General features: G+C 43.6%; 1 protein-coding gene across 2 annotated transcripts in view; it reads left to right on the top strand.

Moving 5' to 3' along the window:
- The window catches only part of LOC143784259 (MOB kinase activator 3A), a 71,405-nt gene that overhangs the window by 32,791 nt on the left and 11,733 nt on the right, over positions 1 to 26,881 (top strand). For both annotated transcript variants that reach the window (XM_077272300.1, XM_077272291.1), the window contains exon 2: positions 344 to 817. In XM_077272300.1, the coding sequence (XP_077128415.1) occupies positions 400 to 817 (418 nt within the window). In that variant the 5' untranslated portion in view covers positions 344 to 399. The remainder of the gene's footprint in view (positions 1 to 343; positions 818 to 26,881) is intronic.

The following is a 26,881-nucleotide window of genomic DNA, read 5'->3' as shown; positions in this document are numbered from 1 at the left end:
TACACGCTATTTTGAAGTGAAATAAAGTTACGGATTCTTCACTGCATCGTTGAGCTGGATTCTTCTCCTTTGGAGTTATTTGAATGCCTCTATTTATTATACTGGTGGCTGGACCATACAGGACAAGCACCATCTACCTATTGTGTCCTATTTCGTGATAGATTGTAAGCTAGTGAGCAGAGCCCTTACTCTTTGTAACTGTTTAATGAAGTGTTACTCTGCAATTCTTACATTGTCTGCACATGTCCCTGCTTAATTGGAAAGTGCTGCAGAATGTCGGTGCTACAGAAATAAAAATGATTAATATTATTCTTGTGATTATTTTTTTTTTTTCTTTCCCCAGTATTACAACAGTACGCTTCGGCTCCATTAAAAGCGATCAATTATACTGATTGTAAAATGGCAAATCCCCTAAAGCAAGTTTTTAATAAGGACAGAACATTTCGTCCTAAGCGAAAATTTGAGCCTGGCACTCAGCGATTTGAACTACATAAGAAAGCGCAAGCTTCCCTCAATGCAGGGCTGGACCTAAAGTTGGCTGTCCAGCTGCCACACGAGGAGGACCAGAATGACTGGGTGGCAGTTCATGTTGTGGATTTTTTCAATCGCATCAATCTGATCTATGGTACAATCAGCGACAGCTGCACCGAGCAATCATGTCCTGTTATGTCTGGAGGTCCTAAGTATGAGTACCGGTGGCAAGATGAAAATAGATATCGAAAGCCCACAGCACTTTCTGCCCCCAAATACATGAATTTATTAATGGATTGGATAGAAGTTCAGATAAACAATGAAGGCATTTTCCCTACAAATGTCGGTAAGTGTCATATTTGCATAAAAGTAACATTCTGTATTTCCTAATTTTATTTGTAGGTTTGTTGTAAATGAAAAGCTAAAGTATTGTGGAGAACGTGAGTGACTATTGACAGATCGCTGACATTTGTAACTGACAAGTGTTTTAGGTGGTAGGACATGGCTGGTTCTACACGGCAACATGTGTCCTGCGATAGCAATTCTTTGAAAAGTCACTCTGCAAAAACATTTGTTGTGGTGCAACTGTTTTAGAGCTTTGATTTTTTTTTTTTTTTTTTGCTGTAAATGAAACCGCCATGTTGCAAATAAGTTTCTTATAAGTCGCATGCCACATGCGAATTGCACTGAAGTCTATAACAAGAGCGCATGGGACTAGCGACAGAAAATCCAACATATCTGTAAACCTAATATTGGAAGACACTACGTTCAATGCTGTAATGTGTCGCTGCGATATTAGTGTCACAGGACAAATGTTGCCATGCAGCCCTACCCTAAGTGATCTTGGCCTTCTGTTTCAGACAGCGTAGTGAGGAATCGATTTTCCTAAAAAATAAAGGGTCCAGCCTTAATTAACCCCTTCATGACCCAGCCTATTTTGGCCTTAATGACCTGGCCGTTTTTTGCAATTCTGACCAGTGTCCATTTATGAGGTAATAACTCAGGAACGCTTCAACGGATCCTAGCGATTCTGAGAGTGTTTTTTCGTGACAAATTGGGCTTCATGTTAGTGGTAAATTTAGGTCGATAATTTCTGAGTTTATTTGTGAAAAAAATGGAAATTTGGCAAAAATTTTGAAAATTTCGCAATTTTCACATTTTTAATTTTTATTCTGTTAAACGAGAGTTATGTGACACAAAATAGTTAATAGATAACATTTCCCACATGTCTACTTTACATCAGCACAATTTTGGAAACAAATTTATTTTTTTTTGCTAGGAAGTTATAAGGGTTAAAATTTGACCAGTGATTTCTCATTTTTACAACAAAATGTACAAAACCATTTTTTTTAGGGACCACCTCACATTTGAAGTCAGTTTGAGGGTTCTATATGGCTGAAAATACCAAAAAGTGACACCATTCTAAAAACTGCACCCCTCAAGGTGCTCAAAACCACATTCAAGAAGTTTATTAACCCTTCAGGTGTTTCACAGCAGCAGAAGCAACATGGAAGTAAAAAATGAACATTTAACTTTTTAGTCACAAAAATGATCTTTTAGCAACAATTTTTTTATTTTCCCAAGGGTAAAAGGAGAAACTGGACCACGAACGTTGTTGTCCAATTTGTCCTGAGTACGCTGATACCTTATATGTGGGGGTAAACCACTGTTTGGGCGCACGGCAGGGCTCGGAAGGGAAGGAGCGCCATTTGACTTTTTGAATGGAAAATTATCTCCATCGCTAGCGGACACCATGTCACGTTTGGAGAGCCCCTGTGTGCCTAAACATTGGAGCTCCCCCACAAGTGACCCCATTTTGGAAACTAGACCCCCCCTAAGGAACTTATCTAGAAGCATAGTGAGCACTTTAAACCCTCAGGTGCTTCACAAATTGATCCGTAAAAATGAAAAAGTACTTTTTTTCACACAAAATTTCTTTTAGCCTCAATTTTTTCATTTTCACATGGGCAACAGGAAAAAATGGATACTAAAATTTGTTGGGCAATTTCTCCTGAGTATGCTGATACCTCATATGTGGGGGTAAACCACTGTTTGGGTGCACGGCAAGGCTCGGAAGGGAAGGCGCGCCATTTGACTTTTTGAATGGAAAATTAGCTCCAATCGTTAGCGGACACCATGTCGCGTTTGGAGAGCCCCTGTGTGCCTAAACATTGGAGCTCCCCTACAAGTGACCCCATTTTGGAAACTAGACCCCCCAAGGAACTTATCTAGATGCATAGTGAGCACTTAAAACCCCCAGGTGCTTCACAGAAGTTTATAACGCAGAGCCGTGAAAATAAAAAATAATTTTTCTTTCCTCAAAAATGATTTTTAGCCTGGAATTTTTTATTTTCCCAAGGGTAATAGGAGAAATTGGACCCCAAATTTTGTTGTCCAGTTTGTCCTGAGTACGATGATACCCCATATGTGGGGGTAAACCACTGTTTGGGCGCACGGCAGGGCTCGGAAGGGAAGGCACGCCATTTGGCTTTTTGAATGGAAAATTAGCTCCAATCATTAGCGGACACCATGTCGCTTTTGGAGAGCCCCTGTGTGCCTAAACATTGGAGCTCCCCTACAAGTGACCCTATTTTGGAAACTAGACCTCCCAAGGAACTAATCTAGATGTGTGGTGAGCACTTTGAACCCCCAAGTGCTTCACAGAAGTTTATAACGCAGAGCCGTGAAAATAAAAAAATCATTTTTCTTTCCTCAAAAATAATTTTTTAGCCCTCAATTTTTTATTTTCACAAGGGTAACAGGAGAAATTGGACCCCAAAAGTTGTTGTCCAGTTTCTCCTGAGTACGCTGATACCCCGTATGTGGGGGTAAACCACTGTTTGGGCACATGCCGGGGCTCGGAAGGGAAGTAGTGACGTTTTGGAATGCAGACTTTGATGGAATGGTCTGCGGGCATCATGTTACATTTGCAGAGCCCCTAATGTGCCTAAACAGTAGAAACCCCCCCACAAGTGACCCCATTTTGGAAACTAGACCCCCCAAGGAACTTATCTAGATGTGTGGTGAGCACGTTCAACCCCCAAGTGCTTCACAGAAGTTTACAACGCAGAGCCGTGAAAATAAAAATCATTTTTCTTTCCTCAAAAAAGATGTTTTAGCAAGCAATTTTTTATTTTCACAAGGGTAACAGGAGAAATTGGACCCCAATATTTGTTGCCCAGTTTGTTGTGAGTACGCTGGTACCCCATATGTGGGGGTAAACCACTGTTTGTGTGCACGTCGGGGCTTAGAGGGGAGGGAGCACAATTTGACTTTTTGAACGCAAGATTGGCTGGAATCAATGGTGGCGCCATGTTACGTTTGGAGACCCCTGATGTGCCTAAACAGTGGAAACCCCTCAATTCTAACTTCAACACTAACCCCAACACACCCCTAACCCTAATCCCAACTGTAGCCATAACCCTAATCACAACCCTAACCACAACACGCCCCTAACCACAACCCTAACCACAACTGTAACCCCAACACACCCCTAACCACAAGCCTAATCTTAACCCTATTTCCAACCCTAGCCCTAATTCCAACCCTAACTCTAATTCCAACCCTAACCCTAAGGCTATGTGCCCACGTTGCGGATTCATGTGAGATTTTTCCGCACAATTTTTGAAAAATCCGCAGGTAAACAGCACTGCGTTTTACCTGCAGATTTCCAGTGTTTTTTTTGTGCAGATTTCACCTGCGGATTCCTATTGAGGAACAGGTGTAAAACGCTGCGGAATCCGCACAAAATTGACATGCTGCGGAAAATACAACGCAACGTTTCCGCACGGTATTTTCCGCACCATGGGCACAGCGGATTTGGTTTTCCATAGGTGTACATGGTACTGTAAACCTGATGGAAAACTGCTACAAATTCGCAGCTGCCAATCCGCTGCGGATCCGCGGCCAATCCGCTGCGGATCCGCGGCCAATCCGCTGCGGATCCGCGGCCAATCCGCTGCGGATCCGCGGCCAAATCCGCACTGTGTGCACATGCCCTACCCCTAGCCCTAACCCTAGTTCTAACCCTAGTGGAAAAAGAAAAAAAAATATTTTCTTTTTTTTTATTATTGTCCCTACCTGTGGGGGTGAAAAGGGGGGGGGGGTCATTTACTATTTTTTTTTATTTTGATCACTGTGATAGGTTATATCTCAGTGATCAAAATATACCTGGAACGAATCTGCCGGCCGGTAGATTCGGCTGGCGCACTGCGCATGCGCCCGCCATTTTGAAAGATGGCGGCGCCCATGGAGAAGACGAACGGACACCGGGAGGCTCGGTAAGTTTGAGGGGGGGCATCTGAGCATGGGGGGTGGATCGGAGGACGGGGGGGTGGCATCGGAGCACGGGGAGCGGGCAGGAGGACGAGGGAGCGGGCAGGACGACGGGAGGGGAGCGGAGCACCGGACGGAGGACCGGGGAGGAGATCGGTGGTGGTGGTGGTGGGGGGTACATAAGTGTTTCCAGCCATGGCCGATGATATTGCAGCATCGGCCATGGCTGGATTGTAATATTTCACCAGTTTTTTAGGTGAAATATTACAAATTGCTCTGATTGGCTGTTGAAAGTGAAACTGCCAATCAGAGCGATCGTAGCCACGGGGGGGTGAAGCCACCCCCTCTGGGATGAAGCACCACTCCCCCTGTCCCTGCAGATCGGGTGAAATTGGAGTTAACCCTTTCACCCGATCTGCAGGGACGCGATCATTCCATGACGCCACATAGGCGTCACAGGTCGGATTGGCACCGACTTTCATGACGCTTACGTGGCGTCAAAGGTCGGGAAGGGGTTAAATCTTTGATTTTCATTGTTGAAATATTGATGGCCTATCTCAACCCATTGTTGTCTTGGCATTTTTTGTTTTCTCATTTTCATTCTGGTCTTGTAAGAGCCATAACTGCTTTATTTTTCTAACATGGAACAAGTTGTAGTTTTTAATGGTATCCTTTAATTTTCCACTTAATGAATTCTATAGTGACTTATACTGTAAAAGAAAATAATTCTTTGTGAAATCAAATGGGACAAAATTCAAACAATTCATTGTTGCTTGACCTTTAATTGTGTGATAAAAAATGAGATGTTAATGTTATCTTGCGGGCCAGTACAGTTATATCACATATAGTACAATATCACATTTTTCTGACTGAGAGAGTTTACTACATTTAAATATTTTTTTTATTTATTAAATAAAAACTTGCTTTGTGTTGTCACCAGAACTTTTTTTTTAATATATATTTCATTCACCTATTTTTAGCCAGTGAGCTATAGTGTTTTTGTTGTTTCTTTCACACGAGACACCGGTATGGCTTTGAAACATGCCGTGAATAGAAAACCACAATTGAAAAAACGGTTTATTTCAGCAGCGCAGCCCTCCTAATGAGTTTTATCGAACTGGATCTGATCCTGTTGTGTCAGTATCATTTTGTTATACATATGACATTTTGATAGCCTGTTATTTTATTTTCCATTTTGTTGGAGAGCCAAGTTGACTGAAAATTGACAATTGGGTCATTTTAATTTTGTATTTTTTTTTCTTAGAGCATTGAGAGTACAAAGGATAAATAAGTTGATCGTTTCACCTCTACACATGCTTTGATACAAAATTTGTACAGTATTTTATGTAAAGTTGAAATTAAAATTATTTAACCCCTTCATGACCCAGCCTATTTTGGCCTTAATGACCTTGCCATTTTTTGCAATTCTGACCAGTGTCCCTTTATGAGGTAATAACTCAGGAACGCTTCAACGGATCCTTGCGGTTCTGAGATTGTTTTTTTGTGACATATTGGGCTTCATGTTAGTGGTAAATTTAGGTCGATAATTTCTGAGTTTATTTGTGAAAAAAACGGAAATTTGGCGAAAATTTTGAAAATTTCGCAATTTTCACATTTTGAATTTTTATTCTGTTAAACCAGAGAGTTATGTGACACAAAATAGTTAATAAATAACATTTCCCACATGTCTACTTTACATCAGCACAATTTTGGAAATAAATTTTTTTTTTGCTAGGAAGTTATAAGGGTTAAAATTTGACCAGTGATTTCTCATTTTTACAACAAAATTTACAAAACCATTTTTTTTAGGGACCACCTCACATTTGAAGTCAGTTTGAGGGTTCTATATGGCTGAAAATACCCAAAAGTGACACCATTCTAAAAACTGCACCCCTCAAGGTGCTCAAAACCACATTCAAGAAGTTTATTAACCCTTCAGGTGTTTCACAACAGCAGAAGCAACATGGAAGGAAAAAGTGAACATTTAACTTTTTAGTCACAAAAATGATCTTTTAGCAACAATTTTTTTATTTTCCCAAGGGTAAAAGGAGAAACTGGACCACAAAAGTTGTTGTCCAATTTGTCCTGAGTACGTTGATACCTCATATGTGGGGGTAAACCACTGTTTGTGGGCACGGCAGGGCTCGGAAGCGAAGGAGCGCCATTTGACTTTTTCAATGAAAAATTGGCTCCAATCTTTAGCGGACACCATGTCGCGTTTGGAGAGCCCCCGTGTGCCTAAACATTGGAGCTCCCCCACAAGTGACCCCATTTTGGAAACTAGACGCCCCAAGGAACTTATCTAGATGCATAGTGAGCACTTTAATCCCCCAGGTGCTTCACAAATTGATCCGTAAAAATGAAAAAGTACTTTTTTTTCACAAAAAAATTTTTTAGCCTCAATTTTTTCATTTTCACATGGGCAACAGGATACAATGGATCCTAAAATTTGTTGGGCAATTTCTCCTGAGTACGCCGATACCTCATATGTGGGGGTAAACCACTGTTTGGGTGCACGGCAAGGCTCGGAAGGGAAGGCGCGCCATTTGACTTTTTGAATGAAAAATTATCTCCATCGTTAGCGGACACCATGTCGCGTTTGGAGAGACCCTGTGTGCCTAAACATTGAAGCTCCCCCACATGTGACCCCATTTTGGAAACTAGACCCCCCAAGGAACTTATCTAGATGCATAGTGAGCACTTTACACTCTCAGGTGCTTCACAAATTGATCCGTAAATAATGAAAAAGTACTTTTTTTTCACAAAAAAAATTTTTTAGCCTCAATTTTTTCATTTTCACATGGGCAACAGGATAAAATGGATCCTAAAATTTGTTGGGCAATTTCTCTTGAGTACGCCGATACCTCATATGTGGGGGTAAACCACTGTTTGGGTGCACGGCAAGGCTTGGAAGGGAAGGCGCGCCATTTGACTTTTTCAATGGAAAATTAGCTCCAATCGTTAGTGGACACCATGTTGCGTTCGGAGAGCCCCTGTGTGCCTAAACATTAGAGCTCCCCTACAAGTGACCCCATTTTGGAAACTAGACCCCCCCAAGGAACTAATCTAGATGTATAGTGAGCACTTAAAACCCCCAGGTGCTTCACAGAAGTTTATAACGCAGAGCCATGAAAATATAAAATTATTTTTCTTTCCTCAAAAATTATTTTTTAACCGACAATTTATTTTCCCAAGGGTAACAGGAGAAATTGGACCCCAAAAGTCGTTGTGCAGTTTCTCCTGAGTACGCTGATACCCCATATGTGGGGGTAAACCACTGTTTTGGCACACGTCGGGGAGCGGAAGGGAAGTAGTGACGTTTTGAAATGCAGACTTTAATGGAATTCTCTGCGGGCGTCACGTTGCGTTTGCAGAGCCCCTGATGTGCCTAAACAGTAGGAACTCCCCACAATTGACCCCACTTTGGAAACTAGACCCCCAAGGGAACTTATCTAGATGTGTGGTGAGCACTTTGAACCCCCAAGTGCTTCACAGAAGTTTATAACGCAGAGACGTGAAAATAAAAAATGTGTTTTCTTTCCTCAAAAATATTTTTTTAGCCCAGAATTTTTTAATTTTCCCAAGGGTAACAGGAAAAATTTGACCCCAAAAGTTGTTGTCCAGTTTCTCCTGAGTACGCTGATACCCCATATGTGGGGGTAAACCACTGTTTGGGCACATGGCGGGGCTCGGAAGGGAAGTAGTGACGATTTGGAATGCAGACTTTGATGGAATGGTCTGCGGGAATCATGTTATGTTTGCAGAGCCCCTGATGTGCCTAAACAGTAGAAACCCCCCACAAGTGACCCCATTTTGGAAACTAGACCCCCCAAGGAACTTATCTAGATGTGTGGTGAGCACGTTCAACCCCCAAGTGCTTCACAGAAGTTTACAACGCAGAGCCGTGAAAATAAAAAATCATTTTTCTTTCCTCAAAAAAGATGTTTTAGCAAGCAATTGTTTATTTTCACAAGGGTAACAGGAGAAATTGGACCCCAATATTTGTTGCCCAGTTTGTTGTGAGTACGCTGGTACCTCATATGTGGGGGTAAACCACTGTTTGGGCGCACGTCAGGGCTCGGAAGGGAAGTAGTGACATTTGAAATGCAGACTTTGATGGAATGGTCTGCGGGCGTCACGTTGCATTTGCAGAGCCCCTGATGTGCCTAAACAGTAGAAACACCCCACAAGTGACCCCATTTTGGAAACTAGACCCCAAAAGGATCTTATCTAGATGTGTGGTGAGCACTTTCAACCCCCAAGTGTTTCACATAAGTTTATAACGTAGAGCCGTGAAAATAAAAAATAATTGTTCTTTCCTCAAAATTATGTTTTAGCAAGTAATCTTTTATTTTTGCAAGGGTAACAGGAGAAATTGGACCCCAATAGTTGTTGCCCAGTTTGTCCTGAGTACGCTGGTATCCCATATGTGGGGGTAAACCACTGTTTGGGCGCACGTCGGGGCTTGGAAGGGAGGGCGCACCATTTGACTTTTTGAACGCAAGATTGGCTGGAATCATTGGTGGCGCCATGTTGCGTTTGGAGACCCCTGATGTGCCTAAACAGTGGAAACCCCTCAATTCTAACTTCAACACTAACCCCAACACACCCCTAATCCCAACTGTAGCCATAACCCTAATCACAACCCTAACCCCAACACACCCCTAACCACAACCCTACCCCAACACACCCGTAACCCTAAATCCAACCCTAATCCTAACCCTAATCCCAACCCTACCCACAACTGTAACCCCAACACAACCCTAACCCTATCCTTAACCCTAACCACAAGCCTAATCTTAACCCTATTTCCAACCCTAGCCCTAATTCCAACCCTAAGGGTACCGTCTCACATAACGATTTACCAACGATCACGACCAGCGATACGACCTGGCCGTGATCGTTGGAAAGTCATTGTGTGGTCGCTGGGGAGCTGTCACACAGACCGCTCTCCAGCGACCAACGATGCCAAGGTCCCGGGTAACCAGGGTAAACATCGGGTTACTAAGCGCAGGGCCGCGCTTAGTAACCCGATGTTTACCGTGGTTACCAGCGTAAAAGTAAAAAAAAAAAACGTACATACTCACATTTTGGTGTCCTTCAGGTCCCTTGCCGTCTGCTTCCCGCTCTGACTGAGCGCCGCCGTACAGTGAGAGCACAGCACAGCGGTGACGTCACCGCTGCGCTCTGCTCTCACTTGCCGGCCGGCAGACAGTCAGAGCGGGAAGCAGACGGCAAGGGACCTGAAGGACACCGAAATGTGAGTATGTACGTTTTTTGTTTTTTTTTTACTTTTACGCTGGTAACCACGGTAAACATCGAGTTACTAAGCGCGGCCCTGCGCTTAGTAACCCGATATTTACCCTGGTTACAAGTGAACGCATCGCTGGATAGCTGTCACACACAACGATCCAGCGATGACAGCGGGAGATCCAGCGACGAAAGTAAGTTCCAAACGATCTGCTACGACGTACGATTCTCAGCAGGGTCCCTGATCGCTGCTGCGTGTCAGACACAGCGATATCGTATGGATATCCCTGGAACGTCACAGATCGTACCGTCGTAGCGATCAAAGTGCCACTGTGAGACGGTACCCTAACTCTAATTCCAACCCTAACCCTAAGGCTATGTGCCCACTTTGCGGATTCGTGTGAGATTTTTCCGCACCATTTTTGAAAAATCCGCAGGTAAAAGGCACTGCGTTTTACCTACGGATTTACAGCGGATTTCCAGTGTTTTTTTGTGCGGATTTCACCTGCGGATTCCTATTGAGGAACAGGTGTAAAACGCTGCGGAATCCGCACAAAATTGACATGCTGCGGAAAATACACAGCGTTTCCGCACGGTATTTTCCGCACCATGGGCACAGCAGATTTGGTTTTCCATAGGTGTACATGGTACTGTAAACCTGATGGAAAACTGCTACGAATTCGCAGCGGCCAATCCGCTGCGGATCCGCGGCCGATCTGCTGCGGATCCGCGGCCGATCCGCTGCGGATTCGCAGCCAAATCCGCACTGTGTGCACATGCCCTAACCCTAACCCTACCCCTAATTCTTACCCTAATTCTAACCCTAGTTCTAACCCTAACCCTAGCAGAAAAAAAAAAAAAATATTTTATTTATTTTTATTATTGTCCCTATGGGGGTGATAAAGGGGGGTCATTTACTTTTTTTTCATTTTGATCACTGCTATAGGCTATATCGCAGTGATCAAAATACTTCTGAAATGAATCTGCCAGCCGGCAGACTCTGCGGGCGCAGTGCGCATGCGCCCGCCATATTGGAAGATGGCGGCGCCCATGGAGAAGCCGGACGGACATCGGGAGGCCCGGTAAGTATGAAGGGGGGGGGACCGGAGCACAGGGAGGGGGCACCGGAGCACGGGGGCAGCGGACAGGAGGACGGAGGAGCGGACAGAACGAATTAGGGGGGCGGACCGCGCACCAGAGCACTGGGGGGGCGATCGGTGGGGTGGGGGCAGATTAGGTTTTCCAGCCATGGCCGATGATATTGCAGCATCGGCCATGGCTGGATTGTAATATTTCACCGTTTTTTGGGGTGAAATATTACAAATCGCTCTGATTGGCAGTTTCACTTTCAACAGCCAATCAGAGCGATCGTAGCCACGGGGGGGTGAAGCCACCCCCCCTGGGCTGAAGCACCACTCCCCCTGTTCCTGGAGATCGGGTGAAATTGGAGTTAACCCTTTCACCCGATCTGCAGGAGCGCGATCCCTCCATGACGCATACGCTGCGTCACAGGTCGGGAAGGCACCGACTTTCATGACGCAGCGTATGCGTCAAAGGTCGGGAAGGGGTTAACCATCATTGCAAATTAGGGAACCTGTCAGCAGGATTGTTCACAGTAACAGTATCAGGTTGGCTCCATTATACTGATTACAATGATACCTGGGTTGATGAAATCCGTCTCATTGTTGTTTTAATCTTTATTTTCAGTTTTGAGTTTAATGATATGCTTGTGCTCCGGGGCGGCCTGTGGGGGACTTCATGTAGTGCTCTGCTTACATATTCACCTGTATGGCTTCTGACAGGTCACTGATCCCTCACTGACCTGCCCTCTATTTTATATAATGAATATTATATGTAAGTGAAAAAAAATAATCCCCTTCGGCATGCGGCGGCGCCTGATCCCATGTGTAATGTGCATTTAATTCTTTTATTTGATGCTATAAATAAATTAACTTGTAAAAGTGTCTAAAAATGGCGCCGCCAGCGATCTGATAGCTGCTACTGTGCATGCATCTTGCTAGAGAAAAAGAAAATTGTCTCCACTAAAATTGTGCCATCCACGCCTGCGCAGTAGCATCTATCAGCGATGCGATAGACGCTACTGTGCAGGAGCCAGCGGCGCCATCTTGGAGGAGGCAATTGTTTTTTTTCTAGCAAGATGGCGCTGCCTGCACAGTAGCAGCTATCGTATCGCCGATAGCTGCTACTGCGCATGCCTGGCTGGTGCTATTTTGAGACACTTTTTTTTTTTTTTTTTATAGTACCCAATAAAAGAATGAAATGAACATTACACATGCAATCGTGCTGCAGTGCAGGTGCCGCTACTTTTTTCTCAATAAATATAATATATATGTGTGTATGTATGTACTATATAATTGTCTAAAGGTCACTTCCATCTTTCTGTCTGTCACGGAAATCCCAAGTTGCTGATTGGTCGTGGCCGTTTGACCGCGACCAATCAGCGACGGGCACAGTGCGGCCGCGAAATGGCCGCTCCCTACTCCCCTGCCGTCAGTGCCCGCTCCATATTCCCCTCCAGTGAGCGCTCACACAGGGTTAATGGCAGCGTTAACGGACCGCGTTATGCCGCAGTGTAACGCACTCCGTTAACGCTGCTATTAACCCTGTGTGACCCAACTTTTTACTATTCATGCCGGAGCGTCTCAAGGAGCATTGGTAAACGCCTGGGCTGGATCCGGGGGCCGACGGAAGGTGAGTATATAACTATTTTTTATTTTAATTATTTTTTTTAACAGGGATATGGTGCCCACATTGCTATATACTACGTGGGCTGTTATATACTACATCTCTGTGCTATATACTATGTGGGCTGTGCTATATACTACGTGGCTGTGGTATATACTACATCTCTGTGCTATATACTATGTGGGCTATGCTATATACTACGTGGCTGTGGTATATATTACGTGGCTGGGCAATATACTACATTGCTGTGCTCTATACTACGTGGCCTGGGTTTATATACTGCATGGGCAGTGTTATATACTACGTGGCTGTGCAATATACTACGTGGCTGTGCAATATACTACGTGGCTGTGCAATATACTACGTGGCTGTGCAATATACTACGTGGCTGTGCAATATACTACGTGGCTGGGCAATATATTACGTGGCTGGGCAATATACTACGTGTCTGCTATATACTACGTGGCTGGGCAATATGCTACGTGTCTGCTATATACTACGTGGCTGGGCAATATACTACGTGGCTGGGCTATATACTACGTGGGCTGTTATATGCTACTTGGCTGTGCTATATTTCTCTGCTGTATCTGTGCATCATGAATCGTGGTACGTGTTAAAGAGGGGGGCCCACTGAGACTTTCGCCCGGGGCCCTCAAAAACCTGGAGCAGGCCCTGGCCTCACTGATTAATCACGCCCGGCCGGGCGTGATTATTCAGCGACAGGCACAGTCCGCCCACGAATTGGCGCGGAATTTGAACCACGCTTCGCTAATTGGTCGCGGACGCCCGAATCCTTTGTATAGTTTGCATTATTCTGAAAACTTCATAAATAAACTACATACATATTCTAGAATACCCGATGCGTTAGAATCGGGCCACCATCTAGTATATATAATACATACATACATACATACATACATACATACATACATACATACATACATACATACATGTCCTTCTCAAAAAATTAGCATATAGTGTTAAATTTCATTATTTACCATAATGTAATGATTACAATTAAACTTTCATATATTATAGATTCATTATCCACCAACTGAAATTTGTCAGGTCTTTTATTGTTTTAATACTGATGATTTTGGCATACAACTCCTGATAACCCAAAAAACCTGTCTCAATAAATTAGCATATCAAGAAAAGGTTCTCTAAACGACCTATTACCCTAATCTTATGAATCAACTAATTAACTCTAAACACATGCAAAAGATACCTGAGGCTTTTAAAAACTCCCTGCCTGGTTCATTACTCAAAACCCCCATCATGGGTAAGACTAGCGACCTGACAGATGTCAAGAAGGCCATCATTGACACCCTCAAGCAAGAGGGTAAGACCCAGAAAGAAATTTCTCAACAAATAGGCTGTTCCCAGAGTGCTGTATCAAGGCACCTCAATGGTAAGTCTGTTGGAAGGAAACAATGTGGCAGAAAACGCTGTACAACGAGAAGAGGTGACCGGACCCTGAGGAAGATTGTGGAGAAGGACCGATTCCAGACCTTGGGGAACCTGAGGAAGCAGTGGACTGAGTCTGGTGTGGAAACATCCAGAGCCACCGTGCACAGGCGTGTGCAGGAAATGGGCTACAGGTGCCGCATTCCCCAGGTAAAGCCACTTTTGAACCATAAACAGCGGCAGAAGCGCCTGACCTGGGCTACAGAGAAGCAGCACTGGACTGTTGCTAAGTGGTCCCAAGTACTTTTTTCTGATGAAAGCAAATTTTGCATGTCATTCGGAAATCAAGGTGCCAGAGTCTGGAGGAAGACTGGGGAGAAGGAAATGCCAAAATGCCTGAAGTCCAGTGTCAAGTACCCACAGTCAGTGATGGTGTGGGGTGCCATGTCAGCTGCTGGTGTTGGTCCACTGTGTTTCATCAAGGGCAGGGTCAATGCAGCTAGCTATCAGGAGATTTTGGAGCACTTCATGCTTCCATCGGCTGAAATGCTTTATGGAGATGAAGATTTCATTTTTCAGCACGACCTGGCACCTGCTCACAGTGCCAAAACCACTGGTAAATGGTTTACTGACCATGGTATTACTGTGCTCAATTGGCCTGCCAACTCTCCTGACCTGAACCCCATAGAGAATCTGTGGGATATTGTGAAGAGAAAGTTGAGAGACGCAAGACCCAACACTCTGGATGAGCTTAAGGCCGCTATTGAAGCATCCTGGGCCTCCATAACATCTCAGCAGTGTCACAGGCTGATTGCCTTCATGCCACGCCGCATTGAAGCAGTCATTTCTGCCAAAGGATTCCCGACCAAGTATTGAGTGCATAACTGAACATTATTATTTGATGGTTTTTTTGTTTGGTATTAAAAAACACTTTTATTTGATTGGCCGGGTGAAATATGCTAATTTATTGAGACAGGTTTTTTGGGTTATCAGGAGTTGTATGCCAAAATCATCAGTATTAAAACAATAAAAGACCTGACAAATTTCAGTTGGTGGATAATGAATCTATAATATATGAAAGTTTAATTGTAATCATTACATTATGGTAAATAATGAAATTTAACACTATATGCTAATTTTTTTAGAAGGACCTGTACATACATACATACATACATACATACATACATACATACATACATACATACATACATACATACATACATACATACATACATACATACATACACAAAAAGTTTGGACACCCCTCATTTAAAGATTTTACATGACTGAAAATTGTACAATCACACGGAAGCATCAAAACTATGAATTAACACATGTGGAATTATATACTTAATTTCACTTGTTTCACACTTTCTTTTTATGTCTTAGGGTATGTTTCCACGTTCAGGAAACGCTGCGTGTTTGACGTGTTTTCGTTGAGCTGCAGCGTCAAACATTCAGCGTCCAGATGTTACAGCATAGTGGAGGGGATTTCATGAAATCCCGTCTCTACTATGTATTAAAAGACGCATGCAGCAGACCCGCGAAAACGGACATGCGGCGCGTCTTTTAAGAACGCAGCATGTCCTTACAATAAGCAAAACACGCAAGAACACCGCAGGTGACGTGCCAATGACCTCAGGTGCAGATTTGGTCAGAATTTTACCTGCATAAAATCCTGACCAAATCCTGATGCAATCTTGAACGTGGACACATACCCTTATATTCTAGGTTCTTCAAAGTAGCTACCTTTTGCTTTGATGACTGCTTTTCACACTCTTGGCATTCTCTTGAGGAGCTTCAAGAGGTAGTCCCCGGGAATGGTCTTCCAACAATCTTGAAGGAGTTCCCAGAGATTCTTGGCACTTGATGGCCCTTTTGCCTTCACTCTGCGGTCCAGCTCACCCCAAACCATCTCGATTGGGTTCAGGTCTGGTGACTGTGGAGGCCAGGTCATCTGGCGTAGCGCCCCATCACTCTCCTTCTTGGTCAAATAGCCCTTACACAGCCTGGAGGTGTTTGGGATCATTGTCCTGTTGAAAAATAAATGATGCTCCAACTAAACGGAAATCGGATGGAATAGCATGCCGCTGCAAGATGCTGTGGTAGTCATGCTGGTTCAGTATGCTTTCAATTTTGAATAAATCCCCAACAGTGTCACCAGCAAAGCACCCCCACACCATCACACCTCCTCCTCCATGCTTCACGGTGGGAACCAGGCATGTAGAGTCTATCCGTTCATCTTTTCTGCATTGCACAAAGACACGGTGGTTGGAACCAAAGATCTCAAATTTGGACTCATCAGACCAAAGCACAGATTTCCACTGGTCTAATGTCCATTCCTTGTGTTCTTTAGCCCAAACAAGTCTCTTCTGCTTGTTGCCTGTCCTTAGCAGTGGTTTCCTAGTAGCTATTTTACCATGAAGGCCTGCTGCACAAAGTCTCCTCTTAACAGTTGTTGTAGATATGTGTCTGCTGCTAGAACACTGTGTGGCATTGACCTGGTTTCTAATCTGAGCTGCTGTTAACCTGTGATTTCTGAGGCTGATAACCTTATCCTCAGAAGCAGAGGTTGACTCTTGGTCTTCCTTTCCTGGGGCGGTCCTCATGTGAGCCAGTTTCTTTATAGCACTTGATGGTTTTTGCCACTGCACTTGGGGACACTTTCAAAGTTTTCCCAATCTTTCGGACTGACTGACCTTCATTTCTTAAAGTAATGATGGCCACTCGTTTTTCTTAGCTGCTTTTTTTTTCCATAATACAAATTCTAACAGTCTATTCAGTAGGACTATCAGCTGTGTATCCACCAGACTTCTGCACAACACAACTGATGGTCCCAACCCCATTTATAAGGCAAGAAATTACACTTATTAAACCTGACAGGGCACACCTGTGAAGTAATAACCATTCCCAGTGACTACCTCCTGCAGCTCATCAAGAGAATGCCAAGAGTGTGCAAAGCAGTCATCAAAGCAAAAGGTAGCTACTTTGAAGAACCTAGAATATAAGACGTAATTTCAGTTGTTTCACACTTTTTTGTTAAGTATAAAATTCCACATGTGTTAATTCATAGTTTTGATGCCTTCAGTGTGAATGTACAATTTTCATTGTATTTTTGAGTGTTTCTGTATTTTGGCCTAGTTTTTGTTGATGTAAAAAGAGCTTAGGCACTCCAAAGTTTATGCAAAGAACATAATATGTATTTCATTAGTACAGGTTCATTCACTGTATGTATAATTTGATGTTTCGGTCAATTATGTGGCCTTCATCAGAACAGGAGGACCGCTTTAATCTTAGAATGGCCCTAGAGATATACACTGCTGTGCTAGAGAAATGGCACCTAGTTTTCTTTAAATCACCACTCCGGGGTTTTGTGTTTTCAGCTCTGGAGTCATGTTTTTAAATCTAAGCCCTTGCCCCCCATCATTTACTCGCCCTCCGGCGTCATCAGTTTTTTCGGAGCCGCTCCAGTTCCCCTGCGCCAGCTTGTGTGCACAGCTCTTGATTAGCCGGAAGTCAGAAGTTACATCACAAGACCACAATGCAAGTCTAGGAGAGCCAGAACGAGGATCTCGTAGACTTGAATTGAAAAGTAAGTTCCTCGCAGCTCCTTTCAACACTGGAGCTGCCGGCAATTCACTTTTCACCGGAGATCGCCCGGAGTGGTGGCAGGCGAACACACAATAAAACGCCGGCAGGTGAGTATGAGACACGGAAGGGAATTTAAATCACTTCAGTGGTGCAATAAAATAAAACTGCTGGAGTGGTGCTTTAACCCCTTTACTCCCCTAAGGTAGTTTACATGTTAATGACCAGGCCAATTTTTTAAATTCTGACCAGTGTAAATTTGAGGTCATATCTCTAGAATGCTTCAATGGATACCACTGAGTGTTTTTGTGACCTACTGTACATCATGATAGCGGTAAAATTTATTCAATATAACTTGCATTTATTTGTGGGGGAAAAACCCGGAAATTTGGCAAAAATTTCTCAATTTTCACACTTTTTTTTTATAATTTTCATTCCCTTAAATAATAGAGATATTTTACACAAAACAGTTAACGTTTCCCACATGTTTACTTTATAGCCGCACAATTTTGGAACCCAAATTTTTTTCTGTTAGGAAGTTATAAGGGGTAAAAGTTGACAAGCGATTTTTCAATTTTTTTCAACATTTACAAAACCATTTTTTTGGGGGACCACCTCACATTTGAAGTCAATTTGAGGGGTCTATATGATGGAAAATACCGAATAGACACCATTCTAAAAACTACACCCCTCAAGGTGCTCAAAACCACATTCAAGAAGTTTATTTACTCTTCAGGTGCTTCACAGAACTTTGTGGGGAAAAAATGAACATTTACCGTATAAGCCGAGATCTTCAGCCCAAAAAAATGGGCTGAAAGTGCCCTCGCTGCTTATACTTGAGTCATGGTCGGTGGGGGGGGGGGGTGTCGGCGGGTGAGGGGGAGCGACGCCTGTCAAATAAAAAAATACTCACCTACACCCGGTGCTCCTGACGCGGTCCTTGCATGTCCCACAGTGTTCGGCGCGGCAGCTTAAAGTTCTTCCACTCTTCAGCGGTCACGTGGTACCGCTCATTAAAGTTATGAATATGGACTCCACGCCCATAGGGGTGGAGCCGCATATTCATTACTGTAATGAGCGGTACCATGTGACCGCTCACTACAGGAAGAAGCTGCCGCGCCGTACACCATGGGACATGCAGGGGCCATGTCAGGAGCGCCGGGAGTGGGTGAGTATATTTACCTTCCCTCGTTCCACTGAAGCTCCTCTTGCTGTGACTGTTCAGGTCAGAGGGTGCGATGACGTATTAGTGTGCGCGCCGCCCTCTGCCTGAACACTCAGTGTGGAGAGACGAGACGCTGAGGAGCAGCGACGAGAGGGGAGTATGTGATTTATTTATTTTTTATTTTAGTGCAGCAGCAGCATTACATGTGGCACAATGCTATATGGAGCATCTATGGGGCCATAACTGCATGGAGCATTATATGGGGCATCTATGGGGCCATAACTGCATGGAGCATTATATGGGGCATCTATGGGGCCATAACTGCATGGAGCATTATATGGGGCATCTATGGGGCCATAACTGCATGGAGCATTATATGGGGCATCTATGGGGCCATAACTGCATGGAGCATTATATATGGCATCTATGGGGCCATAAAGAACTGCATGGGGCATTATATGGGGCATCTATGGGGCCGTAATTGCATGCAGCATTATATGGGGCATCTATGGGGCCATAACTGCATGGAGCATTATATGGGGCATCTATGGGGCCGTAATTGCATGCAGCATTATATGGGGTATCTATGGGGCCGTAATTGCATGGAACATTATATGGAGCATTATATGGGGCCATAACTGTATGGGGCATCTATGGGGCCATAACTGTATGGGGCATCTATGGGGCCATAATTGCATGGAGCATTATATGGGGCCATAACTGCATGGCGCATTATATGGGGCATCTATGGGGCCATAACTGCATGGAGCATTATATGGGGCCATAACTGCATGGCGCATTATATGGGGCATCTATGGGGCCATAACTGCATGGAGCATTATATGGGGCATCTATGGGGCCATAATGAACTGCATGGAGCATTATATGGGGCCATAAAGAACTGCTTGGAGCATTATATGGAGCATCTAGGGGGCCATAAAGAACTGCATGGAACACTATATGGGGCATATTTGTATATGGAGCATCTTATGGGGCCATAATGAACTGTATGGAGAATTATATGGGGCTCTTGATTCAATATGGATATTCAAAAACACTTAACCTACTGATGTCTCAATTAATTTTACTTTTATTGGTATCTATTTTTATTTTTGACATTTACCGGTAGCTGCTGCATTTTCCACCCTAGGCTTATACTCGAGTCAATAAGTTTTCCCAGTTTTTTTTGTTGTAAAATTAGGGGGGTCGGCTTATACTCGGGTCGGCTTATACTCGAGTATATACGGTAACTAAATTTACTTTGAATCTTTTTTTCTTCTTTTTTCTCACAAGTGTAACAGGAAAAAGTGGATCTAAAAATGTTTTGTGCAATTTCCCATGAGCATACGGATACCACTGTTTGGGTGCACAGCAGAGCTCTGAAGGGACGGAGCGCAATTTAACTTTTTGAATGCGCAATTTGCTGGAACAATTAGCTGACGCCATGTCGCGTTGAGAGAGCCCCTGATGTTCCTACATAGTGAAAATCCCCCACAAATGACACCATTTTGGAAACTAGACCACTCGGGGAACTGATCTTGATATTGAGCCGTGAAAATAGAAAAAAAATCATCTTTTCCCCCAAAAAATGTTTTTTAGCCCCAAATTTAGAATTTTCATAAGGGTAAGGCTACTTAAACACTTGCGTTGTGACGTCCGTCGCAATGCGTCGTTTTGGGGAAAAAACGGATCCTGCAAATGTGACTGCAGGATGCGTTTTTTGCCCATAGACTTGTATTGCCGATGGATTGCGACGTATGGCCAAATGTCGCGTCCGTCGTGCACTGGATGCGTCGTGTTTTGGCGGACCGTCGGCACGAAAAAACATTCAAGGGAACTTTTTTTGTACGTCGGGTCTGCCAATTCCTACCGCTCATGCGCGGCCAGAACTCCGCCCCTCCTCCCCGGGACTTAACAATGGGCAGCGGATGCGTTGAAAAACTGCATCCGCTGCCCACGTTGTGCCGAAATTTCACAACGTGCGTCGGTACGTCGCGCCGACGCTTAGCGACGGACCCGTACCGACGCAAGTGTGAAAGAGGCCTTAGATGAGAAATTGCTCCATACAATTTGGATCCCAAAATGTTTTGTGCAATTTCTCCTGAGTACGCCGATACCTCATATCTGGGGAAAAAACTACTTTTTGGGCGCAAGGAAGGGCTCTGAAGGAGTGTCAAGACTTTTTGAATGTAAAATTTGCTGGAATCATTAGCAGAACCATGTCCTGTTTGGAGAGCCCCTGGTGTACTTGGGCTACGTTCACATTTGCGTTATTGGGCGCAGCGTCGTCAACGCATACCGACGCATGCGTCATGCGCCCCTATCTTTAACATGGGGGGCGCATGGACATGCGCCGGTATGCGTTGTACTGCGTTTTACGACGCATGCGTCATATAGACGCACAAGACAGGGCACAGGGGACGCTACTTGTAGCGTTTTCCCTGCTCCGAAAGTCCCGATCTGTAGGATCTTATGACAACGCATGCGTCGCAAAACGCTGCGTTGTGTACATGCGTTGTTGGTTGCGTCGCCGACGCTGCGATCCAACAACGCATATGTGAACGTAGCCTTAAACAGTGGAACCCCCCACCCCCTCCAAGTGACCCCATTTTGGAAGCTAGTCCCCTTAAGGAGTGTAATTAGATGTGTGTTGAGCACCTTGAACCCCCATGTGCTTCACAGAAGTTTATAACGTTGAGCCATGAAAATAAAAAAAAAATCAAGTTTTCCTCACAAAAATGTTTTTAGCCCCATTTTTTGATTTTTCACAAGGGTAGCAGAAGAAATTGCACCATGCAAGTACGCTGATACCCCGTTTGTGGGGGAATACTACTTTTGAGGCGCCACATTGGAGTTCAGATTTTGCTAGAATGGTTTGAGTGTGCCATGTCACATTGGCAGAGCTCCTGATGTGCCAGAACAACAGAAACCCCCATATGTGAATTAATTTTACAAACTACTCACCCCAATGAATTTTAGGGATGCAGTGATCATATTGACACCACTTGTACCTCACAGAATTTGATACCTTTGAGCGTTGAAGAAAGAATAAATTATACTTTTACCACTAAAATGTTTAGCCTCAAGTTTTGAATTTTTCTAAGGGCTAATAGTGGTAAAATTTATTTAGTAGGAATTGCGTTTATTTGTGAAAAAAATGTAAATTTGGGAAAAATTTTGAAATTATCACAATTTTCCGACTTTTAATTTTCATGCCCTTAAATCACAGGTATGTCACTCAAAATAGTTAGTAACATCCCCCACATGTCTACTTTATATCAGCAACATTTTTGAACCAATTTTTTTTTGTTAGGAAGTTATTAGGGTTAAAAGTTTACCAGCGATTTTTCATTTTTCTAACAAAATGTACAAAACCAATTTTTTTTTTTAGGGACCACATCAATTTATGGGGTCTATATGATAGAATATACCGTACTCAAAAGTAACATCATTCTAAAAACTGTGCCCCTCAAGCTGCTCAAAACCACATTCAAGAAGTTTATTAACCCTTCAGATGCTTCACAGGAATTTTAATGGGTCCCGCTGATTCTGAGATTTTCTTTTCGTGACATATTGTACTTAATGTTAGTGGTAAAATTTCTTCGATATGACTTGCGTTTATTTATGAAAAAACAGAAATACGGCGAAAATTTTTTAAATTTCACATTTCTCAAACTTTGAATTTTTATGCCCTTAAATCAGAGAGAGATGTCACACAAAATAGTTAAGTAAGATTTCCCACATGTCTACATCGCAATTTTGGAAGCAAATTTTTTTTTATTAGGAAGTTAAAAGGGTTAAAAGTTCCTAATTTTTCTAATTTTTAGAACAAAATTTACAAAACCTTTTTTTTTTTAGTGACCACATCACGTTTGAAGTCACTTTGAGGGGTGTACATGACAGAAAATACCCAAAAGTGACACCAATCTAAAAACTGCACCCCTCAATGGTGCTCAAAACCACATTCAAGAAGTAAATTAACCATTTACGTGCTTCACAGGAACTGAAGCAATCTGGAAGGAAAAAATGAACATTTAACTTTTTTTTTCACAAACATTTTACTTCAGAACCAGTTTTTTTATTTTCACAAATGTAAAAAGAGAAAATGAACCACAAAATTTGTTGTGCAATTAATCCTGAATACGCCATTACACCATATGTAAACCTTTGTTTGGGCGCACGGCAGAGCTCAGAAGGGAAGGAGCATCGTTTGACTTTTTTTAAAGCAGAATTGGCTGGAATTGAGATCGGACATCATGTCGCGTTTGGAGAGCACCTGATGTGCCTAAACAGTGGAAACCCCCACAAGTGACACCATTTTGGAAACTAGACCCCCCAAGGAACTTATCTAGATCTGTGGTGAGCACTTTGAACCCCCAAGTGCTTCACAGAAGTTTATAGCGTAGAGCCATGAAAATAAATAATCTTAACTTTTTCCACAAAAATTGATCTTTTCGCCCCCTAATTTTTATTTTTCCAAGGGTAACAGGAGAAATTAGACCTCCAAAGTTGTTATGCAATTTGTGCTGAATACGCCAATACCCCCATATGTGGGGGTAAACCACTGTTTGGGCACACGGAAGAGCTCAGAAGGGAAGGAGTACCGTTTGACTTTTAACGCAGAATTGGCTGGAATTAAGATCGGATGCCATGTCGTGTTTGAAGAGCCTCTGATGTGCCTAAACCTAATACTAACACACCCCTAGCCCCCACCCTAACCCTAACTCACTTTAGCCCAACTCTAACCCTAATGGTAAAATGGAAATAAATATATATATATTTTTTTATTTTTCACTAGGGGGTGATAAAGGGGGTTTGATTTGCTATTTTTTTTATTTTGATCACTGTGATGGTGTCTATCACAGTGATCAAAATGAACCAATAGGAAAAATCTATTGTTGCCAGATACTGGCCAGCAGATTTCAGTGGGTGTACTGCGCATGCGCCCACCATTTTCTTTCCAAAAGAAGAAGCTGGTGGCCATGGGGGGAAGCCGGCGGGCCCAGCGACACTAGGGGGATAGAGAAACCTATTTCTCTCTCCTCTGATGTGGGAGAAATTAAATGGCAAATTGGTCTTTTTTTTTTTTTTGCGGTTGCCGTTATATTGTTAATAACGGCGATCGCAACCCCGGGGTCGGTAAAAACCGACCTGAATCATGTCCTCTGCAGCAGCCGAGACCCCAACGAAATTCTGACTCTGGGATGTGCTATACACTTTTTCCTCAGCACTGTTTCGGCGCAGTGGTTTAAGTACCCTTAACTGCCGCCATTAACCCCTTTCTGACCTCGGACGGGATAGTACGTCCGAGGTCAGATCCCCTGCTTTGATGTGGGCTCCGGCGGTGAGCCCACATCAAAGCCGCGACATGTCAGCTGTTTTGAACAGCTGACATGTGCGTGCCATAGTGGCGAGTGGAATTGTGATCCACCTGCCGCTATTAACTAGTTAAATGCCGCTGTCAAACGCTGACAGCGGCATTTAACTACCGCTTCCGGCCGCGCAGCCGGAAATGCGCGCTTTGCCGACCCCCGTCACATGATCGGGGGTCAGCGATGCGTCAGGATAGTAACCATAGAGGTCCTTGAGACCTCTATGGTTACTGATGCCGGTTTGCTGTGAGCGCCACCCTGTGGTCGGCGCTCATAGCAAGCCTGTAATTCAGCTGCATAGGAGCGATCATCAGATTGCTCCTATATAGATTAGCCGATCCAGTTGTGCCAGCTACCAGCCTCCCATGGAGGCTATTGCAGCATGGCAAAAGTAAAAAAAAAAAAAAATGTTCAAATAAAATTAAATAAATAAAAAAATATAAAAGTTTAAATCACCCCCCTTTTCCCCCATTCAAAATAAAACAATAAAATCAAATATACACAAATTTGGTATCGCCGCGTTCAGAATCGCCCGGTCTATCAATGAAAAAAAAAATTAACCTGATCGCTTAACGGCATAGCGAGAAAAAAAATTAGAAACGTCAAAATTACATTTTTTTTGTTTGTCGCTGTGACATTGCATTAAAATGCAATAGCGAGGGATCAAAAGAACGAATCTGCACCAAAATGGTATCACTAAAAACGACAACTCGGCACGCACAAAATAAGCCCTCACCTGAGCCCAGATCACGAAAATTGGAGACGTTACAGGTATCGGAAAATGGCGTAATTTTTATTTTTATTTTTTTTAAGCAAAGTTTGGAATTTTTTTCCACCACTTGGATAAAAAATAACCTAGACATATTTGGTGTCTATGAACTCGTACTGACCTGGAGAATCATAATGGCAGGTCAGTTTTAGCCTTTAGTGAACCTAGCAAAAAAGCCAAGCAAAATACGCGCATGGGATTGCACTTTTTTTGCAATTTCACAGCACTTGGAATTTTTCCCCCATTTTCTAGTACACGTTATGGTAAAACCAATGATGTTGTTCAAAAGTACAACTAGTCCCACAAAAAATAAGCCCTCACATGGCCATTTTGACAGAAAAATAAAAAAGTTATGGCTCTGGAAAGGAGGGGAGTGAAAAACGAACACAGAAAATCACAAGGTCATGAAGGGTTTAAAAGGTATTGAGGGCCGTTAAGGGGTTAAATATAAATCTGAAAATTGTGATGTGCTTTTGTATTTAATCCCCTGCAGTTTGCTATCCAAATGATGGCAGCCGGTGTATGTGGGCGGGCACTACTGCTTATACTTAAATGTCTATTATAGATTGACAGTGGCATTTAACCCCTTGTCAACATTCGATGGGTAATGTGTTCCCACAAACTTGTCATACATGTATGGCTTGCTGATTTTGTCAGTTTACAAGCATAGCCATTATTATTAGCAAGTGTTGGCTGTATATCTGCCGATACCTTACTGCAGCAAATGTAATTGGTGCTGGTAACAATCAGTCATTTAACCCTTAGGATTCTGTTGTTAAATGGTCATTTATGGGAGGGGGTTCCCTCTTTGATCCCAACGGTGCCCCTTGATAGCGATCACCAAGTAATGACCACGTGGTCCACCAGCTATGGTGGCCTTTTGTGCCCTGCCATAAGGATTTAACAAACTTCCTGTCTGTGTCAAACTGACATATCTAATACCTTGCAATGCAGAAGGAATGCAGGATATCAGACAAGCAATCAGACTGATGAACGTTGAACTCCCATACTGATTCTAAGTAAAATAAAAATCCAATATACCGTAATTTAGATTATGCAAGAACAAAATTAAACTGAAAAAGTAGACTTTATTGGTATCGCCACTTTCAGAGCAGATCGATCTATAAAATTGTTTACTGTTAGTGATGAGCAAGTATACTCGTTACTCGAGAAAGTGCCCCTCTCGGCTTATACTCAAGTCATTGTCCCAGGGGGTCGGCGAGGAAGAGGGAGCTGTCACATCATACTCACCCTCCCGGCGCAGTCCCTGGCAGCTTTTCCGATGGTCTCCGGGTACCGGCAGCTTGTTCCTGTGTTCAGAGGTCACATCGTACCACTCATTAAAGTAATGAATATGGGCGCAACTCCACTCTCATAGGCGTGGAGCAGTACCAGTGACAGCTGAACACAGGAACAAGCTACCGGCGCCAGAGACCATCGCATCGGAGAAGCTGCCAGGGACCGCACCTGGAGGGCGAGTATGATGGGGGAGGGTGAGCATTGCGATATTCACCTGTCCCCGTTCCACCTCTGGGCTCCGTCTTCCGCGTCCTCTGGCTGTGACGTTCAGGTCAGAGGACACGATGACATGGTTAGTGCGCGCGCTCTGCCTAAACAGTCAAAGAGCTGGAAGTCACAGCGGTGCGCCGGTGGAACGGGGACGGGTGAATATCCCAAGTGCCAGTGTCCCCACATGCTCAGGACAAGAGGTGAGTATGTAATTTTTCTTTTTAATCACAGCAGCAGCATATGGGGCATAATCAACCTTTATGCAGGATTGTATGGTGCAAATGTTTCTATGGAGCATCTTATGGGGCCATAATCAACCTTTGTGCAGCATTATATGGGATGTATTTTGTATGGAGCATCTTATGGGGC

The sequence above is a fragment of the Ranitomeya variabilis genome, chromosome 1 (assembly GCF_051348905.1).
Source record: "Ranitomeya variabilis isolate aRanVar5 chromosome 1, aRanVar5.hap1, whole genome shotgun sequence".
Taxonomy (NCBI): domain Eukaryota; kingdom Metazoa; phylum Chordata; class Amphibia; order Anura; family Dendrobatidae; genus Ranitomeya; species Ranitomeya variabilis.
Note: the sequence above shows the minus strand (reverse complement) of the source record. Positions and strands in the feature narration are given on the sequence as shown.